Source organism: Coregonus lavaretus, assembly GCF_964263955.1.
Source record: "Coregonus lavaretus genome assembly, chromosome: 3".
Lineage (NCBI taxonomy): Eukaryota > Metazoa > Chordata > Actinopteri > Salmoniformes > Salmonidae > Coregonus > Coregonus lavaretus.
In genome coordinates, this window is record NC_139990.1 from 65796568 (window position 1) to 65815542 (window position 18975).

An 18975-nucleotide genomic window follows, 5' to 3' on the forward strand; every position below is an offset into this window, starting at 1 on the left:
TAATGTGTGATGTCACTACTTGATGCGTTGTACTCTGGGACTAGGGAAAAGATGCACATGGTGTGCCATGCAGTAAAGTGGACATTCATGCAGTCATGCGGTCCGAGTCTTATTGCATTCATTTATGATTTAGTTCAGTCCGTCTAATGAAGTATTAAGATGGAGACAGAACAAGTGGAAGTGTCATTGGGGTGTCATTATGTTTGTAGGGGAAAATGACTGTTCCTAATTGCATTGTGTTTCCTTTGGCACAAGGGGGTGCCTTGTGAGATCATATTCTTATTGATTCTCTTTCCTTTTTCATTAGGGTAAACCCAGGAGGAGAATTCTCCCACACCCTTATAACTAACAATGCTTTGTGTAGAGATGCAACAAGCCCAACTCTACTACCTATAGTTAGGATTTAAGTTCAGATATACATGATAGACCGATACACAGACAATGTGCCTAATTGATATTTAAAGACAAACAGTACACATCTGGAAGCAGCATAACCAACAACCTTGCAAACGTATGTAGCCTACACACTCTGTACATAACGTAGAACGAATTGCAACACTACTTCCAGACTCATTGTGCATCCCGAGTGGCGCAGTGGTCTAAGGCACTGCATCGCAGTACTAGCTGTGCCACTAGAGATCCTGGTTTGAATCCAGGCTCTGTCGTAGCCGACTGGGAGACCCATGGGGCGGCGCACAATTGGCCCAGGGTAGGGGAGGGAATGGCCGGCAGGGATGTAGCCTAGTTGGTAGAGCATGGTGTTTGCAACGCCAGGGTTGTGGGTTCGATTCCCACAGGAGGCCAGTATGAAAAAATATATATATAATAATAATAATGTATGCACTCACTAACTGTAAGTCGCTCTGGATAAGAGCGTCTGCTAAATGACTTAAATGTAAATGTGCTTGACACATTCTATTCAAACATTGAGTCTGGCATTTGTATGCCTTCATTTCCAAATAGAGCCTTGGAATGGTGAGGAACTCTTAGAAATGAGATGGCATGCTTTGGCTAGTCTCAATCATCAAGTGATGTGAGTTGGAGTCATCCTATGAAATTGGATTCTGAAGCCTAGTTTTTCATGTCATATGGTTGTAGCTTAATTTCTATCTAAAAGAGACATTGATCGGTGTCACAGAGCTTGTGCCCTACTCATTTAAAGGTTACACTACTGTAATGGAGTTAAGAGTGTATCGTAACATCACTCCACAGCTAGCTTACAATGTTCATGTTGTATAGCTCAAATGGCTCGTACGTTGTCAAGCGGGCGGTCATGTGTGTTGGCGAGTTAGAGGACTCTGGTTCAAGGCCAGTCAGAGGCTCTACATGCTAAGCCAGCACACTGACACCGGTTATACTACATCTGTTTTTGGACTCATAAATTAATTATATGTATCAGTTGATTCTTGAAGAATATAACTTAGAAATGCCTAAAAAAATATACGCTTATTTTACTCCAATGTTTGTAAACAAAGTAATGTAAACAAAACACCATATAGCCTTAAAACTATCATTTTGATATCATTTACATTTACATTTTAGTCATTTAGCAGACGCTCTTATCCAGAGCGACTTACAGTTAGTGATTAGATATTTTTTTTTATACTGGCCCCCCGTGGGAAACGAACCCACAACCCTGGCGTTGCAAACGCCATGCTCTATCAACTGAGCTACATCCCTGCCGGCCATTCCCTCCCCTACCCTAGACGACGCTGGGCCAATTGTGCGCCGCCCATGAGTCTCCCGGTCGCGGCCGGCTGCGACAGAGCCTGGATTCGAACCAGGATCTCTAGTGGCACAGTTAGCACTGCGATGCAGTGCCTTAGACCACTGCGCCACTCAGGATATCATGGATGGTTAGTCCTTTTGATATCTCGGATGGTTACATTTCTGCTGCCTGATTGGCTGAATATCCTTTGTTGTTTAACGCAACGTTCTACATGCCATTCCAAAATGGCTGCTGTGGCTTCTGCTACCTAGCATGAGGACGAAAAATGCAGTTTAATAAAAAACGAGTAGTATTTCAATCGTCTCAATTTGTCAACCGGGATAGTTAGTAGTACAGCGACATCTTCCATCCCTGGATTGAGGTACGTTGTCGAGCCATATCCAGCCCCAGCTCCGCGATGCCCTGATTATGGCAGCCAAGCGTTCCGACCTGTTGGGAAAAATGTAGGGCTAATCTTCTGCCTAGAGTGGCTTGCGAAAGTATTCACCCCCCTTGGCATTTTTCCTATTTTGTTGCCTTACAACCTGGAATTAAAATTGATTTTTTGGGGGGGTTTGTATCATTTGATTTACACAACATGCCTACCACTTTGAAGATGCAAAATATTTTGGGGGGTGAAACAAAAACAGAAAACTTGAGCGTGCATAACTATTCACCCCCCCAAAGTCAATACTTTGAAGAGCCACCTTTTGCAGCAATTACAGCTGCAAGTCCCTTGGGGTATGTCTCTATAAGCTTGGCACATCTAGCCACTGGGATTTTTGCCCATTCTTCAAGGCAAAACTGCTCCGCTGGTGTACAGCAATCTTTAAGTCATACCACAGATTCTCAATTGGATTGAGGTCTGGGCTTTGACTAGGCCATTCCAAGACATTTAAATACTCCAATCTCCACTGTGGAGCTTTGCAGCTCCTTCAGGGTTATCTTTGGTCTCTTTGTTGCCTCTCTGATTAATGCCCTCCTTGCCTGGTCCGTGAGTTTTAGTGGGCTGCCCTCTGTTGGCAGGTTTGTTGTGGTACCATATTCTTTCAATTTTTTTATAATGGATTTAATGGTGCTCCATGGGATGTTCAAAGTTTCTGATATTTTTTTATAACCCAACCCTGATCTGTACTTCTCCACAACCCTGACCTGTTTGGAGAGCTCCTTGGTCTTCATGGTGCTGCTTGCTTGGTGGTGCCCCTTACTTAGTGGTGTTGCAGACTCTGGGGCCTTTCAGAACAAATGTATATATACTGAGATCATGTGACACTTAGATTGCACACAGGTGGACTTTATTTAACTAATTAAGTGACTTCTGAAGGTAATTGGTTGCACCAGATCTTATTTAGGGGCTTCATAGCAAAGTGGGTGAATACATATTGTCACGCCCTGGCTCTGGGGACTCTTATATGTTGAGCCAGGGTGTGTAGGGTCTATGTTTTGTGTTCTATGTTCAGTTTCTAGTTCATGTGTTTTCTATGTTGGCCGGGGTGGTTCTCAATCAGAGGCAACGAGAATCAGCTGTTGCTTGTTGTCTCTGATTGGTAGCCATACTTAGGCAGCCTTTTGTGCACTGTTTTGTGGGATCTTGTTCCGTGTTGGTTTGTGTTCATGACCGAGGACTTCACGTTTTGTTGTTTTGTATTTTGTTGCTAGTACACTATTAAAGAGATGTACGCATATCACGCTGCGCCTTGGTCCACTTTTCATGACGATCGTGACACATATGCACGCACCACTTTTCCGTTATTCATTTTTTTGCATTTTTTTAAACAAGTTATTTTTTGCATTTCACTTCACCTATTTGGACTATTTTGTGTATGTCCATTACATGAAATCCAAATAAAAATCCATTTAAATTACAGGTTGTAATGCAACAAAATAGGAAAAACGCCAAGGGGGATGAATACTTTTGCAAGGCACTGTACTTCAGCCCCATTCCTACGTTTTTTACAGGGGTGGGGGAGCACGCTTTGTTATTGTTTCAACTGCTGATTGTTGCTAAACAAGCCATTTATTAAATCAGTTTATTGGATATGAGAAAGACATTTACTTATTGTATAATGTCTGATATTTTCCCAAAGTTGTTGATCCCCCGTGAAAAGAGAAGAAAAGTGATCTTGTTTTTCAATTAAAACGCTCATAGCTAAGCTAACAAAATGTTAATGCTTAATTGTTTTTCCACGTAATTGGAGAGAGAGGTCCTTCATGTTTCCTGGTCAGAGATTGTGAAAGGCCATATTTCCATGTTACAGCGCTTGTTTACAAAAGCAGAGGCGACCACCTGTTCTTATGAGATATCTAGCGTCTCCGAACACCTGTGTGTAATGGAAGGATGCCAGAAAAGTTTTGTAACTGAAAAATACTGTTAAAACAGTAAGTGTATTTTGCATTTGTGAAATTATTTTGATTTGATATGAAAGTAAAGGGCTTTATGTTTCTAGAACTGTATCGCAATGAGATTCGATTCACATTTAGATGTTTTGGCATAAGTCTAGGGCCCTGTGTTTTATGTCAGGTGGTGCAGTACCATCCTATGACAATTGATTTATTGTGTAAAAATAAAGGTTCAAATCCAGGTCAAGTGACATTATCAACCAAAACACAGGGCCCTAAATAACATAACATATAAGGTCCTTGGACGTAAAAAGGAGTATGCTCGCCTACACTCCATAACAGTACATCTTGGGCTAGGCCTAGCCTACCTTACAGGCAAGAGGCGAAATCCTATTAACTGTGTATCTCCAAATAACAGTGCATGTGATATCCTTTCCTACACCAAAACAACCTGCAGTAAATACTACTGACTGAATTGAACACATATTTTATTTAGCTTTGCTCTCTGGTGGCATATGCTGTGTAAAATACTGGAATTTTGAAACGCGACTGTGCAATATCAAACAGTGCTGAGGGGATATGTGAGACATTTTTAATAATTCACAGTGTTTTCACACAAAAACAGAACACACAGTAGCATCAATTGACCAGGGCTCAGCTGGTGACACGTCTCTCTGATACACTTCTATACCAGGGTCATGTACTGCAGAGACATTGTTTCAAGTTATATTAGTCTAATGTACGGGATATACTTGGTACACACTGTCCAACGAATTGCTTACTTGCAGGTTTCTTCTCGACAACGCAACAATAAGAAATAATACAGTATAAGAATAGGAACATAAAGTAAATGGCTCAGTAGAAAAGAATAAACATTTTAGCATTAGTATAATACAGGAAGGCACAATTTATCGTCCAATATTTACACGTTGTCACGATCGTTTACAGACGGGATGGACCAAAGCGCAGCGTGATATGCATACATGTTTATTTGGAATGAATAACCAACGACAAAACAACAAACGAAACGTGAAGTCCAAGGTACACAAACAACATACCTAACACGGAACAAGATCCCACAACCCACTAGTGCCAATAGGCTGCCTAAGTATGGTCCCCAATCAGAGACAACGAGCGACAGCTGCCTCTGATTGGGAACCACACAGGCCAACATAGATCTATACATCCTAGAATGTACAACATGGACAAACACAGCAAGGAAAATACACACTCTGACTCAACATACAAGCGTCCTCTGAGTCAGGGTGTGACACACGTGTTTTGGGGATGGGGGGAAAGTGTTTAATTGTGCAGTATTTAGAAATCTGGTAGCAGCAGTCGTGATGTGTGTGTAGCATGAATGTGTGTGTGTGGATGTGTGTACACTGAGTATACCAAACATTAGGCTTGTAGATAGAAACTGTCTCTGAGCCTGTTGGTATCAGACCTCATGCTCCGATACCGTCTGCCTGACAGTAAGGAAGTGAACAGCTCATTGGACATTGAATAACAGGCACCACAGATATGTACTGTAGGTCTACGAGTCTATTCACGTGTTTCTGCCATTTGACTTCTATTGGGTAGGCCGCCTACACTGTTTTTTAGTTTGTTTTATTCTAGGACCAGGCCAGCTGCCTACAGTCTGATGTACAGGTAACTGCCAAAATAAAGGAAACACCAACATAAAGTGTCTTAATAGGGCGTTGGGCCACCACGAGCCAGAACAGCTTCAATGCATCTTGGCATATATTCTGGAACTCTATTGGAGGGATGCGACACCATTCCTCCATGAGAAATTCTTTCATTTGGTGTTTTGTTGATGGTGGTGGAAAACACTGTCTCTGGTGCCTCCCTAGCACCACTCCAGTGACCACGCTCGTCCTGTGGATGGGGGCATTGTCATCCTATGGGGGCATAGCCAGGGCAGCCAAAATAATGATTAGCCCAGCATTTTTACACATGACCCTAAGCGTGATGGGATGTTAATTGCTTAATTAACTTAGGAACCACACCTGTGTGGAAGCACCTGCTTTCAATATACTTTCAATTATTTTGGCAGGTACCAGGTACAGATCTTCAGCTTCTCCTCCTCCAATCCTTACCTTAACTATTATTTGGGAAAATACAAAACTGACCCAAGATCAGAGTCTAGGGGCAACCTTATTTATAAAATGAATGCAGTCTTAAGGCAACAATAGTGCCACCTGGTGCAGAATCCCGAAACTATTTTCCAGCCCATGGTAGTGAAGTAGAGAAGGCTTCTACTGTAGTGTTACTTATTCAGATACCCTAATACTCATTAATCACCGTTTTAGTTATATAAAATACATGAATATCTAATACAGCGTTTATTTCTGAAATGTGTCTTATTTAGTCGATCATACTGTACTGCTGGCCTACAGACCAGCTAAAATGATGAGTGAGACTGGTAACAGAAAACTGTTTAGTCAAAAATGGAACTGAAATATATAGAGTTAAGAAGTATTACATTTCATGAAAAAAGGTATCCTAGGAAAAGTTATTCAGCAGTTTTAGGAGGTATTTGTTGTACATGTAAAGGTGTAGGTAAAGAGTTTTAAAAGTCATTCATAATATTCTCAACGGCTCACTAAACAGGAATGTATTGCATTGATTGTAATCAATCAATCAATCAATCAGCAGCACCTGGGGACCTGACAATCTCATGTTGTCTTCTTCTTGACTGCAATCAGTTGGCTGAATGTCTGCAGGCCCCAGTACAGCAGGGAGATGGAGACAAAGGCCTACACAGAGAGAGAGAGAGAGAGAGAGAGAGAGAGAGAGAGAGAGAGAGAGAGAGAGAGAGAGAGAGAGAGAGAGAGAGAGAGAGAGAAAGAGAGAGAAAGAGAGGAGGTTAGGCCAATGTGTTCTTTACTTTATTCGATGTCTATGAGTACTGACTGACTCATTTTACACCTCCATATTGTTGTGACTAGATGCTGTTCGTGAGCACTTACACCAAACAAACTTTCAATTTCTTACGTATGTTTCCAAAATAGTCTGGATTGCTTCGAGGTAGATTAGATTTGCTTCATTCTCATACCCTCATTTTTGGTGTACCATTGTATGTATACATTCATGTGCACTGGACATGATTTATTGTCAGATGGACAGGTCTAGATACGTAAGGAAGGATAGCACAGCATCAACTTTCACTTAATACCTGATTGAAAGAAAACACTGCGAGCCAGACATATTAGCACGGACATATAAGGACTGGCAAAGGTTAAGGAGTAGGGCAAAGTCATCTCCCATGATGCTCTCATGTTGGGGTCAATAAGTCGGACGCCACGGGGGAATATGCCAGAAAATTCTGCCAAAAGCTGTCCTGTGGCGCCTGTCCCTCCTCCCCCGCCCCCCCTTTCCCTCTGTGTTCTGGCTCATAAACTGCATCCTACCTCGCAGCGCAAGCCAAACCAGGCCCCTGTCCATCACAGGCAACGGCCTGATGGGAAAAAAGCAGCGTTTCCTTTGGACACCACAGCTGTTTTCCTCAGAGAGGGAGAGTGGGAGGGAGGGAGTAAGAGAGCACAACAGGGCCTGGAATGTCCCCCTGCTTCTCCGCCCCTCACTACCTGTCCTGGCAACAGGTTCCCCACTGAGGGAGGGAGGGAGGGAGGAGGGGGGAGGGAGGAGGGGGGGTTGAAGAAAAGAAGGAGAGGGAGGCAACCTGGGCCTGAGACCAACGTCTTCACGTCTAGGACGGACGCACTTTACAGAGACATGAAGTTGTGATGTGTGCTGTACCCATCCCGGAGATGGATTGGGATCGAAAGTGAAGCAAGGCCTCAGGAGTACCCCACAAATCACATAACAGGCCCGGCTAAACACATCCATGGCAGACACTTCTATATCAAAGCAGTATGTTGGATCGCCCGGGGGTACTGTATTGGTTCTGCTCTCATCTCTCGCTACATTTTAATAGACTTCTCTGGGAAAATAATGCATGTGGGATAGATTACATGCGGAAGCGGGGGTTTGATCATCTGCAAATAAGCACTACGAGCAGAGAACACTGGTTCACCAAGTAGGAATCTCAACAAATCCGCTCTCACTCACTTTGTTTTGATTTCAAGAGAGGGTAGTTCGTTAGCGCACCAATGAGTCAAACAAATCGTCTCAGAGCAAGGCAAATGAAAATGCATGTGGTAGATCTTTATTTCTGAGTAGTTTCAGGTTTCTTGTGTCTAAATCATAAGATATGGAACATACTGTTCCACCTTTCTGAGCAAGGAGGAGACACTTCTACAGTATTGTCTAGACCCCATTGACTATTCTGCCAGCATGTGATAAATAAAGTGATATATTGAATAGTCAAGAAACCTGCCACCAGGTGAGAGGGTTCCTTTCTTCTCATACGTTTGACTCCCCACCTCCCTACACTGGGGTACCTGTAGCAGTCCTGGGCAGTAGTGGGTTAACATGGTGGAGCCCTGAGTTCTCCCGTGCAGCTGCACTCATGATTGAAATGAAAACAGCGCAGAATGGGTGCTGTCAGGAGTGTGATATATGACTTGTAATGGGATGTTTCCAGAGCTCCCCTCCCGTCCATATGGCTAGCCTGCCTGCCTGCCTGCCTACAGTACACATTGAGAGAGAGAGAGAGAGAGAGAGAGAGAGAGAGAGAGAGAGAGAGAGAGAGAGAGAGAGAGAGAGAGAGAGAGAGAGAGAGAGAGAGAGAGAGAGGGAGATGCAATACTCAGACATCTGCATAACAGGGCTAGGAGATTCTTAGACACACAAACACATACTCCCTCAATCGCAGGCAGGGATAAACACATGAGCGCACACACACGCATGTGTGGATATGCATGCATGCACACAAATACACACACATGCTCGCAGGTAGGCACATGCACATATGTATGTAGCAAACACACACACATAGCTCTCCTCCTCCTGCTGGGTCTAGTTCCTGTCTCTTCACTATAAGCAGACACTCTTGACTCCTTTCTTTGAACCCAGTTAACAGAGAGATGCTGAGCAGTTTAATGTCTCTCCAGAGAGGTTGCTCTGTCTGGGGCTTAACAACTGTACGAGAGCCATGGGAAACGCTTCCCAACACACACACAGACACACAGATAAACGGGGACACACACATTGCTTGTACAGTAGTAATGAAGCAAAATAGTAATGATGAAGTCACAAAGGGACTCCTTCAGCTTCTCAGTCTACTCTTTCCACTCTTATCAGCACTATTTCCTCCAAGGATGTCAGGGGACAGATCCAAGGTCACTACAAACCTATCCCGTCCATGAGGCATTTCTACTGTTCTGGGGTCAGCGAAAGTGAAGAATAATTCACCATCCCCGACCTCCTGGCTGTTTGTGTCTCCACACTATTACACTGTCATTACTGCAGAGGCCATGGGCTTGGCACATTCTAAAGCCTCAGCCATGTCTCAAATGGCACCCTGTTTCCTTTATAGTGCACTACTTTTGAGCATAAGGGCTCTGGTCAAAAGTAGTGCACTTTATCGGGAATAGGATACCATTTGGGATGCACCTTGTAAGCCTCAGCCATGAAAGTCTCAATCTTACTAATACCCATAATGCTCTGGGTGGCTCCAGCGGTGAGGCGGCCCACTCTGGAGAGAGAGAGCGCAGGCGGAAAGTTGGCAGCCGTGGCGCAACGGGAGCGGGTCCAGAAACAAGGGATGAAAAAACAAAGGAGCGAGAAGGAGAGAGAGGGAGAGAGGGGGAGACTTCTGCCTTGCAAAATCAAACCCGGTGTGCTTTGATGGAGCAATCAGGCCAAGCCAGAGCCCTAGAACTAGAGTCTCAGCGGACGTTCTGTAAATCAGTTCAATGGGATTCCACAGAGAAGGGCAAAGATGGATGGAACCCTAGGGGGCTTGTAAGAGAGAGAGAGAACTATCCTTCCCTCCCTCCTTCCCTTCCTTCGCTCCACCTCCACCTCTGTCTTCTCCTCCCTCTCACCTTCTGCTCTGTCAGCGTATTGTACTGTAGGAACCTGGAGCCTGATCACATTCAAACATCCTGGCTAGTGGCTAGTACTGGGGTTGGAATTGCATGACAGATTAGCGTAGGGGTTTGTGGTCCTCCTTAACTCCTCAACATCCTCTTTTTCCTCATCTACCTCCTCATGAGTCAAGGACAAAACAACTGTGACGAATTCCCAAGAACAGCATAAGGAGAAAGTTACAGATGCACAAATATCATAACCCCCCAAAAATGCTAACCTCACCTGCTATTGTAATGGTGAGAGGTTAGCATGTCTTGGGGGTATGATATTTATGCTTCTCTAACTTTCTCAAATCCAAAGTGCTGCAGTACAGAGCCAAAATAATTAAGAAATGTGTCACTGTCCCAATACTTTTGGAGCTCATTGTATATGTTATTACATTGATTAGATTAGAGAGTGAGTGTGTGTGTGTGTGTGTGTGTGTGTGTGTGCGTGTGTGTGTGTATGCATGTCTGTGTCTGTTACTTTTTTAAGGGGGGAAATAAACTCCCTGCAACAAAGATTGCTTTGCATTATATGATTGACTGTGAGCAAGGATCTCTACACTCTTAGAAAAAAGGGTTCCAAAAGGGTTCTTCGGCTGTCCCCATAGGAGAACCCTTTTTGGTTCCAGGTAGAACCCTTTTTGTTCCAGGTAGAACCCTTTCCCCAGAGGGTTCTACATGGAACCCAAAAGAGTTCTACCTGTAACCAAAAAGGGTTCTTCAAAGGGTTCTCCTATTGGGACAGCCGGAGAACCCTTTTAGGTTCTAGATAGCACCTTTTTTTCTAAGAGTGTACAGTAGGCCCTAGAAAGAAACACTTCTATCCCCAGTGTGTCTGTCTGTATCTATGCCTTCAGTTCATTATATTGTGACTAATACATACAGAATTAGTTTTGAGAGCATTGTTGTTGTTGCGGCATGAAATCGGATTACATGGAATTTGGACCAGTGAGACAACAGCTGGATTCCAAGAAGAAAGGCATATGAGTCTGTAAGTACATAAGTGTTTCCTTGGATTATAAATTTGCCATCTAGTCATGTTGTATATTGTTGGTAATGGTTTTGTATTTCATTGATGAATCATTTACAATTAGGGGACAATACATTATTTAAACTCCTAAGACAATCATTATGGTGTGCTTTGGTTTTTGAGGATATCAAGTCAGAGCCATTATTCATAGTGCCTCAGAGTAGGAGTGCTGATCTAAGATCAGTTTTGCCTTTATATCATAACTAATATGATTATATGGACAGGGGGGCTTGATCCTAGATCAGCACTCTTACTCTGAGACGGCTTTCAGGAATTACTCCAAAAAACAAGCAATCTATTTAGATTTCCATAGCCTTACCTGACATGAGCTTTGACAACACATATATCAGTTCTTACTGTTGAGTGGCATGAACACCAGCACATTGACTGATACTATTTCACACAGGCAGTAGTTTGGACTGTTTACTTGGAGAAAACACTATTATTACCCCATACTTCTATTTAAAATCCCTCCATTTTTGCCAAAGAGGAGATTTCCTTTCCATCCCTGGGAGCATTCAGATGATGTCATCCTCTCAGACTTTCCATAGTCCCAAATGATCCCTTAACCTCAGGCGTTTCAGTGTATTTCTGCTACCAGGCATTCTCTCCTCAAAGGGCGCTAACGCTAACCTCTCGCACCTGAAAATGAGCTAGTCGAAACAGAGCTCTCAGATAACAGTGTATTTTCACTGATTGCTGTCTTATCTTTTCATTCAGGGTTGGGGTGCCAACAATGGGTGAAACTATGGGTTTATAGGATATATTGTTTTTGTAGATGGGTCAGGTGTTGGGCTAGATAAGAGCTGCCGTAAGCTGAGATGAGCTTTGGTGTTCACGTGAACATGATAATTGTTCTGACCTCTTTGTCTTCGACTCAATGGAATATTTTCTTTCCCTTCAAAACGTTAGAGAAAATAAGAATAAGTGTTACACAAAATAGAGGAAGAGATCAAATATGATAAATTAATAAGTTATTCTGATGATTCTTGGCATACTTGTGGATTGAGTTATATACTGTTATGTGAGCCCTGCTCACAGCGAAAAGTACCAACCGCAAACAGACTCTCATTGGCAAAGTAGCCTCCTCATGATACAGAATCAGACTACAGACAACAACTATTTTCTCATTGATAGTGCAGTGAGTGACTCAGTTTGAATACTAAGCAGGGCTGAGAAGAGCCCCTCAGAGGTTCCTTCTCCACAACACCACGGGACAGGTGTATTTTTATTAGCTCACTTAAATTGCTATGACTTCACTAGTTAGGGGGTTAGCCTGTTGGGAGAGTAGCTCCTTAATGACTGTGGGACAGAGTCTAACCCAGCTCTACAGCACGTTCCCTTACGCCTTCAGGCCTTCAGGCAGACAGACCATGGGCCTAAAAACCATATGTTACATCATTACAGGCCAGTCCTCAACGCCCAGCCCCTAATCCTAACCACACACATAGACACATGTACAAACACACACACATGCACATACGCACGCACGCAAGCATGCACGCCCACGCACACACACACACATATATAAACACACACACACATATACACAGACACACATACAGACACACACACACATATATATTCTCTCTCACACACACACACACTTTACGCATGTCCACACACCACCATTCTACCTTATACAGCCTGGCTCCATGTGTGCCACTTAGACATTGGGTGTGGGTGGGTAAGGGAGGGTGAGAGGTACCCCAGTCTTGGTTTACAGGTCAAGCCTGCAGCTTTACAAGGGAAATCTCCAGAGCCACTATAAATACCACAGTGAGCTTTAAGGGTGCTGTATATCACGCCAGTGGGCTTTGAGTGCTTCAACTCAACCTATTTTTTGTAGTTATTCTTTAATAGTGGAATTGAATGAGTGACTACAATTAAATGTGAACTTCCCTCCACTTTGAGTCCCCAGCTTGAATTGATTGGCGCGACTTCAAAATGCCTCCCCCAGCAACAAAGAGCTGGCCGTTCACCTCACGCGTCAGGACAATATATCATTACTGTACCTCGGTTTCTTTGCTGCCTCACTTGTAGTAATGGGTAACAAGGTACAAAGTCAGGAACCGTTTCATGAAAATGGTGATGCTTTTCAATGGGCACCACCTGCTTAGGTGACATTTATTCTGCTCCAACTGAAATACTGAGACATTGAATAGGGCCTAATGAAACATTCGCAGAAAGAGTATATAAAACAAAGATGTCATGGAGAAAATACTGCCATGTAGCATGTAGTGAATAAATCACGATGAACACGTTTTTTCAAGTCGAAGTTGAATACATTTGTAATTAATTCACAGCATATTTTGTTTTGTTTTTATCATCTTGAAAAATAATGTGTCTGGGAAAAAACTCCAGTCTCCTTTTTGACACCTGAGTGTGCAGATGTGGAGTCACACAATAAAAGCAGCAATTCAGCCGCAGTGCTCACGTGTGAATCTCATCAGCCAGCTTTGGTTAGCGGCAGACAAGACTAATTGGTTCCAGAAGTGTTGCAGTTTGCAGTTCGCACTGCCTGGGATGGCAGGGAACAAGGGAGTAAAGGAGGGAGAGAGAGAGAGAGAGAAAGAGAGAGAGAGAAAGGCAAGTAATGAGAGGTCAGCCACGATCTAGAACTCCGCCGCAAGTGGCAGAAACGCACAGCAATTTTATGGTCAATTGGGCCGTGCATCTGGAGTCATACATCACAGGTAAATGTGGGGCCGGAGCCAGTGACGGTTCACACACACACACGTAGTCTCTCTCTCACACACACACGCACACGCTAACGCATACGCACAAACACAATGAGGCACAATGGACACATACAGGGACACATACACTACAGTAATAGCCTACTGTCACACAGTGCAGCTTCATCCACAGAGCATGGCTGGCTACAGGAAGGGCCAATGCTCTAACTAGGCCTAATGGCCCCTAAAGACTGGCTGTCGACTCCGCTCATCATCAAAGAGGCAACTCGCACACTCCACTCCCCACACACTCCACGCCCCACCCATCCTACCATCGACCGGAGGGCATTCTGCTAAGTGCACTATTTCCTGACACCCTTTGTTTGTTTTGTTGACTGACACGGTCATCATCAAAAACAACGTTCTTATTGATTGGTTAATAGGTTTGTATTACACTAATTGTTACCTCTGAAAGTATGTTTATATCTCATTGTCACGTACAGTATGTCTGTGTTTTCTAGTAAAATGTTAGGGACAATGAAATGGTGTGGATAAATGCCTACTTATATGTCCAGCTTTACATTACAGTAGGATACCGAGTTATCACACCTCTTGAAGAATTAATGTTTTAAATGTTAGATTAGCATATTGTATCATTCTCCAAAAGGGGTTCTAAAATGTTTTGTAGTAGCAGCACGGTCTGTCTCCAACCTCAATGGGCACAACCAGCGGTGCTGGTGCCGTCATGTAGCCATATCTCAGCAGCATCACCATCAGCACACAGCGTAGCAACTCCAACATGGATGCCGTTGACCTGCATAGGGAAAGAACGCAACAACCGCCAATAACGAACTGGTTTAAGTGGCATTTCGACTCAATTGATTCAAGTCAATTCAGTTATGGCATTGAAATCCAAGAGATATGAGACAATCTATTGATAAGTCATTATTGGAGTTTTTTCCATTTCAATTTTCTAAATTGTTTGACTTAAAATGGGTTGGACCACGTAACCTTGAAGAGGACCAATCTCTGTGTGCTAATTCCAAGGTATTTACAGTGAGGGATAACAGTACAGTACCAGTGATATATGACAGTACAGTACCTTTGGTCAATGATGAAGCCAATGGAGGTCAGACTGAGTAGAATGTAGCCAGTCATCATCAGAACAGTCAGCTGGGATAGCATCTATAACATAGACACACCAATAATGCTTATCAGGAGAAAAGGTACAGATGTAGGATCTTAATTTGATCACCCTGTTGCAGGAGAACTTTCCTGAAATGCAGGAAATGTAAAACTTGTAGTGTATTTGAGGTTTAAAAATTTATCAACCCCTACAAAAATGTCCATTAATTATAATCAACATAATAATTCACATTTCCTGTTGCTGTAGGATTATTTTCCTGTTGTAGTAAACTGGCTCAAATTAAGATCCTGCATCTGTATGGTGAATTATGGGCACAGGAGTTTTGACTATGAGTGAAGTCATGAACCATGCCCCTTTTAATATCCCAGACTACACATCTAGACACAGTAAGCTATTATGTTACATCTAGCTCCCCTACACAATGTAGTGTAGAGTCTTGCCAGTAACCGTGACTCAGACAATCTGATTCAGAGAGGTTGGGTTGAATGCGGAAGACACATTTTGGTTGAAGGCATTCAGTTGTGCAACTGACTAGGTTTCCCCCTTTCCTTTCTCACACTCTATATAATAGGGATATTACCTCTGACCATCTCTGTTGAGTCCTGCTAAGGGACTTGACCACAGTGGAAGACGTTGCGGTACATAGCTCTCAGTACCACTATACATCAAGCCAAAGCAAACACTATGGGGAACACCAGTCCTATACCGTACACATTCACATTGAACTTGGCAAGCTGTTTTTTTCGCACACAACCCCAACCCGTGGATGGATACATGAGTGGTGAAAATGCATGGCCTTAAGTTGCTAACCTAAAAGACAGCTGTAAGACTAGCTGCTCCTAAGGGACTAGACTGGTCTGTCGGAGCAGGGTTTGGATCTTCAACACTCCACTCACAGGCCCTGACATATAAACCTCACTGGCCTCCCTCCATACAGTACATACACAACAATGCACATTCCCAACAGGCCATATATGGCATCAACATATCAACAGGAAGCAATAAAGTAGTATTTCTTCATGTTTATATGGTACAGGCCCTATAATTGTTAAACCCCATATTCCCCTAACACACACGTGGGAAAGTATAGGCGGGGCACTACTGTATGTATTCAATGGGGGCAAATAAGACATTATGAATCAACTATACTAAAGCATTTCCATTACATGGATTCCAAAGACACACAGTAAACTTATCCATCACTATAGTCAGTAACGCTTAAGGTGAGGTCTAAATTGACAGTAATACAGTAACTACACAGTTATTATAAGCTAATTACCAATCTCTTCAGCAATGTATTCTTTGGCAATTGTATTTTATTTATTTATACAATTTGATTAGGCTATTTTACAGGGCACAATTGAATCATTATGCTGTATTGCACCCACTGGTACTGTTACCCAGGAGTCAAAGCAGGTCAGTTAGGTTACATGATCTTTACTTTGACTATCTCTACCCTGGGGGAATGGAACCTAGACACAACCTAGCTGTCGCTGGGGAAAACGTTCATCAACTTTAAAAAATAATGGGCATTCAGAGCAGAAACAATCAAAATCGAGAGGAAAATGTTTGGATTTTCATGCCCGCTCAGTGCGCAACATTTTTATTTCGTCCCATATCGTATTTCAACAATAACAGTGAGTGAAAATAAATGAAATTCACCATCTGCTGGCGCTTCAGTGACTCCAGCACTGGACTGATTATGTTATTGTTTCTATATCCTCTGAGACCTGGAGATTAACTTATTATTATTATAGTTTTCATCATTGCCATTATTATTTTCAGGACAAGAGATTGGTTGGATTCTGAGTTGAGGAATTAGCTTTTCGACTTGGTCAATTTACCTGTGTGTCCTTATTGTAAAATTACCCAACCTGAAATAAACTGTAGCTACACCAGGCTATACCAATGATGTAATTGAAGGCTAACTTTTTTTGTACCTTTATTTAACTAGGCAAGTCAGTTAAGAACAAATTCTTATTTACAATGACGGCCTACACCGGCCAAACCCGGACGACGCTGGGCCAATTGTGCGCCGCCCTATGGGATTTGTTTGAAATAGACATGTTTTAATGTCTTTGAATTAACACTAAGACCATAAATTGTGCTACACTGTATCATCAATGGTCACCATAAATACGTGCCTAGTGAACATGGAGGTATACGTACATACATACATGGACATGATTTATTGTCAGGCCAAGGTTATTTTCCCTAGAAATCATGATTACTCCATCCTGAAGGCTATTTGGGTTGGGAAATGGTTGGGAAATGGTTGACTTGGCAATTAAGGCATTTGTGTTCACTGTTAGACCACCAGCTGCTGTGCTGCTGTTTCATGCACTGGTGGCCAATAAGAAGGGGGAACTCTTTGACTGTGGGCCTATGTGGAGGGAGGACCACAACTAAGGGAACACCACGGAGGTAGGAATCACATGAAGACAGGCCATTTTGTCTCAATTTGAAGGGCTGGGTGGGACAGCATATGTTGGCTAACCAAAACTATGCCTGGGGAAAAAAGCAGTCCAAAGATAACTGCTGAGGAAACCTGACTTGAGTTTTTTGAAAGAGGAAGGGGTGGTCTTTTGGCTCTGAGAGTGGGAAAAAATTGACAAAGGTTATTCTAAAGAGGACTGACAGTCAGTCATTCTGACTTGATGGTAGCAGAGTCAGTATTTTTCTGTAAATACTGTAGAAAAACAACCAAATTAAGCATGTAATGAGCTCAAATAAACCGAATGTTTGTGACTTTGTTCCTTAGAAGAAAATGAAAATTACATTATTTAAAATGGCTAAAATAAGATAGAACCCTGTGTATTCAATCCCAGTTGATTATCTATGACTGGTCACTCTTGAGATTGACAATACATACCAGCCTTGACTCAAACAGATCCTGGTAAACACCCAACAACATTAGACCATGTATGCAGACATAGACTTGCAGAGCCAGAGGCCAACTGGGATTGTAGGGCAGCTCTTCTCCAGTGACCTGTCAATTACATAAATCAGAAATATTAAAACAGCAATATAATACAGCTAAACAAAAAGATAAGACAATATAACATAATTCCTGAATGCTGTGATTTTTTAACTGGCCATATTGTCATGGCTTGTCTATATGCAGATGATAAGATATTGTTCAACTACTTTGAAATAATTCACTACAGAACATCAATACTGTATGTAGCTTAAACTTGGTTTAAAACTCAAAAGTGTAGAGCTCTAGATGTTGAATTGGTACAGGTCTCTTGCAGGGGTTTTCCAGGGGTCTTGGGTGAGTTAGCTACATGTGGGTTTCTTTCACATCACTACCCTTGTAGGTGTTCCAGCCCACAGCTCTGCTTAGCCTCAAAAGCCAACACATTCGACCCTGACTCTCTCTCTCTCTCTCTCTCTCTCTCTCTCTCCTTAGAGAATATCAATGCACCCGTCTAGGCCTACAATGGCAAGCCTTTCAAGATATTTCAGTCAAATTCCAGCACCCTCCACATGTTTAGAATCACCATGCAAGAGTTTAGGGGCCAATTTAATCATAAAGACGAGGGGTGGAGTTTTTTTTAAGTGTGAAGGGCCTAAATATGTGCCACCATCAGCGCTATTTCAAAGCCAACCACTGGGGCTCCTGATGGGCACTATAGTAACAAACACACTCACACCCTTTTGATCCCTAGCAGGGCACCCACAGACTTACTATTTAAAGTGAAAATGAGCTTATTGTGTTCCCCCTACAAAGGCCTTGAGGATTTATTTGGTGTAGTGTTTCCTTGTAAAGGCTGTGTAAAATGTGAATCTTTCAAGTGAGAATACTGTGAGTCATTTGGATAGTGAGGCTAGTGTTTTACTTTGCGTCATAATGATAGGTAATGAAGTATGAAAGTGTCAAATGTGTCCCTTTTGGGAATGCACACACAACAAAAATGCTAGAACACCGTCTTCAACTCTCTCTTCATACTCTCTTTGTCTCCATGATTCCCCACGTCTTACAGACCCTCTCTCACTATCTCTCTCTCGCTATCTCTCTCTCGTTCGCTATCTCTCTCTCTCTTGCTATCTCTCTCTCGCTATCTCTCTCTCGCTATCTCTCT

General features: G+C 42.8%; 1 protein-coding gene across 2 annotated transcripts in view; it reads right to left on the reverse strand.

The window, feature by feature from the left end:
* Positions 1-5014: 5014 nt before the first annotated feature.
* The window catches only part of LOC311126963 (alkylglycerol monooxygenase-like), a 36612-nt gene continuing 22651 nt past the window's right edge, over positions 5015-18975 (reverse strand). The window contains exons 10-13 of one of the 2 annotated variants that reach the window (XM_084158687.1): positions 17763-17879; positions 14846-14928; positions 14455-14557; positions 5015-6810 (exon numbers count right to left, since the gene is read on the reverse strand). In XM_084158687.1, coding sequence (XP_084014813.1) covers positions 6730-6810; positions 14455-14557; positions 14846-14928; positions 17763-17879 — 384 coding nt within the window. In that variant the 3' untranslated portion in view covers positions 5015-6729. The remainder of the gene's footprint in view (positions 6811-14454; positions 14558-14845; positions 14929-17762; positions 17880-18975) is intronic. The other variant, XM_084158688.1, reaches the window with a different exon arrangement.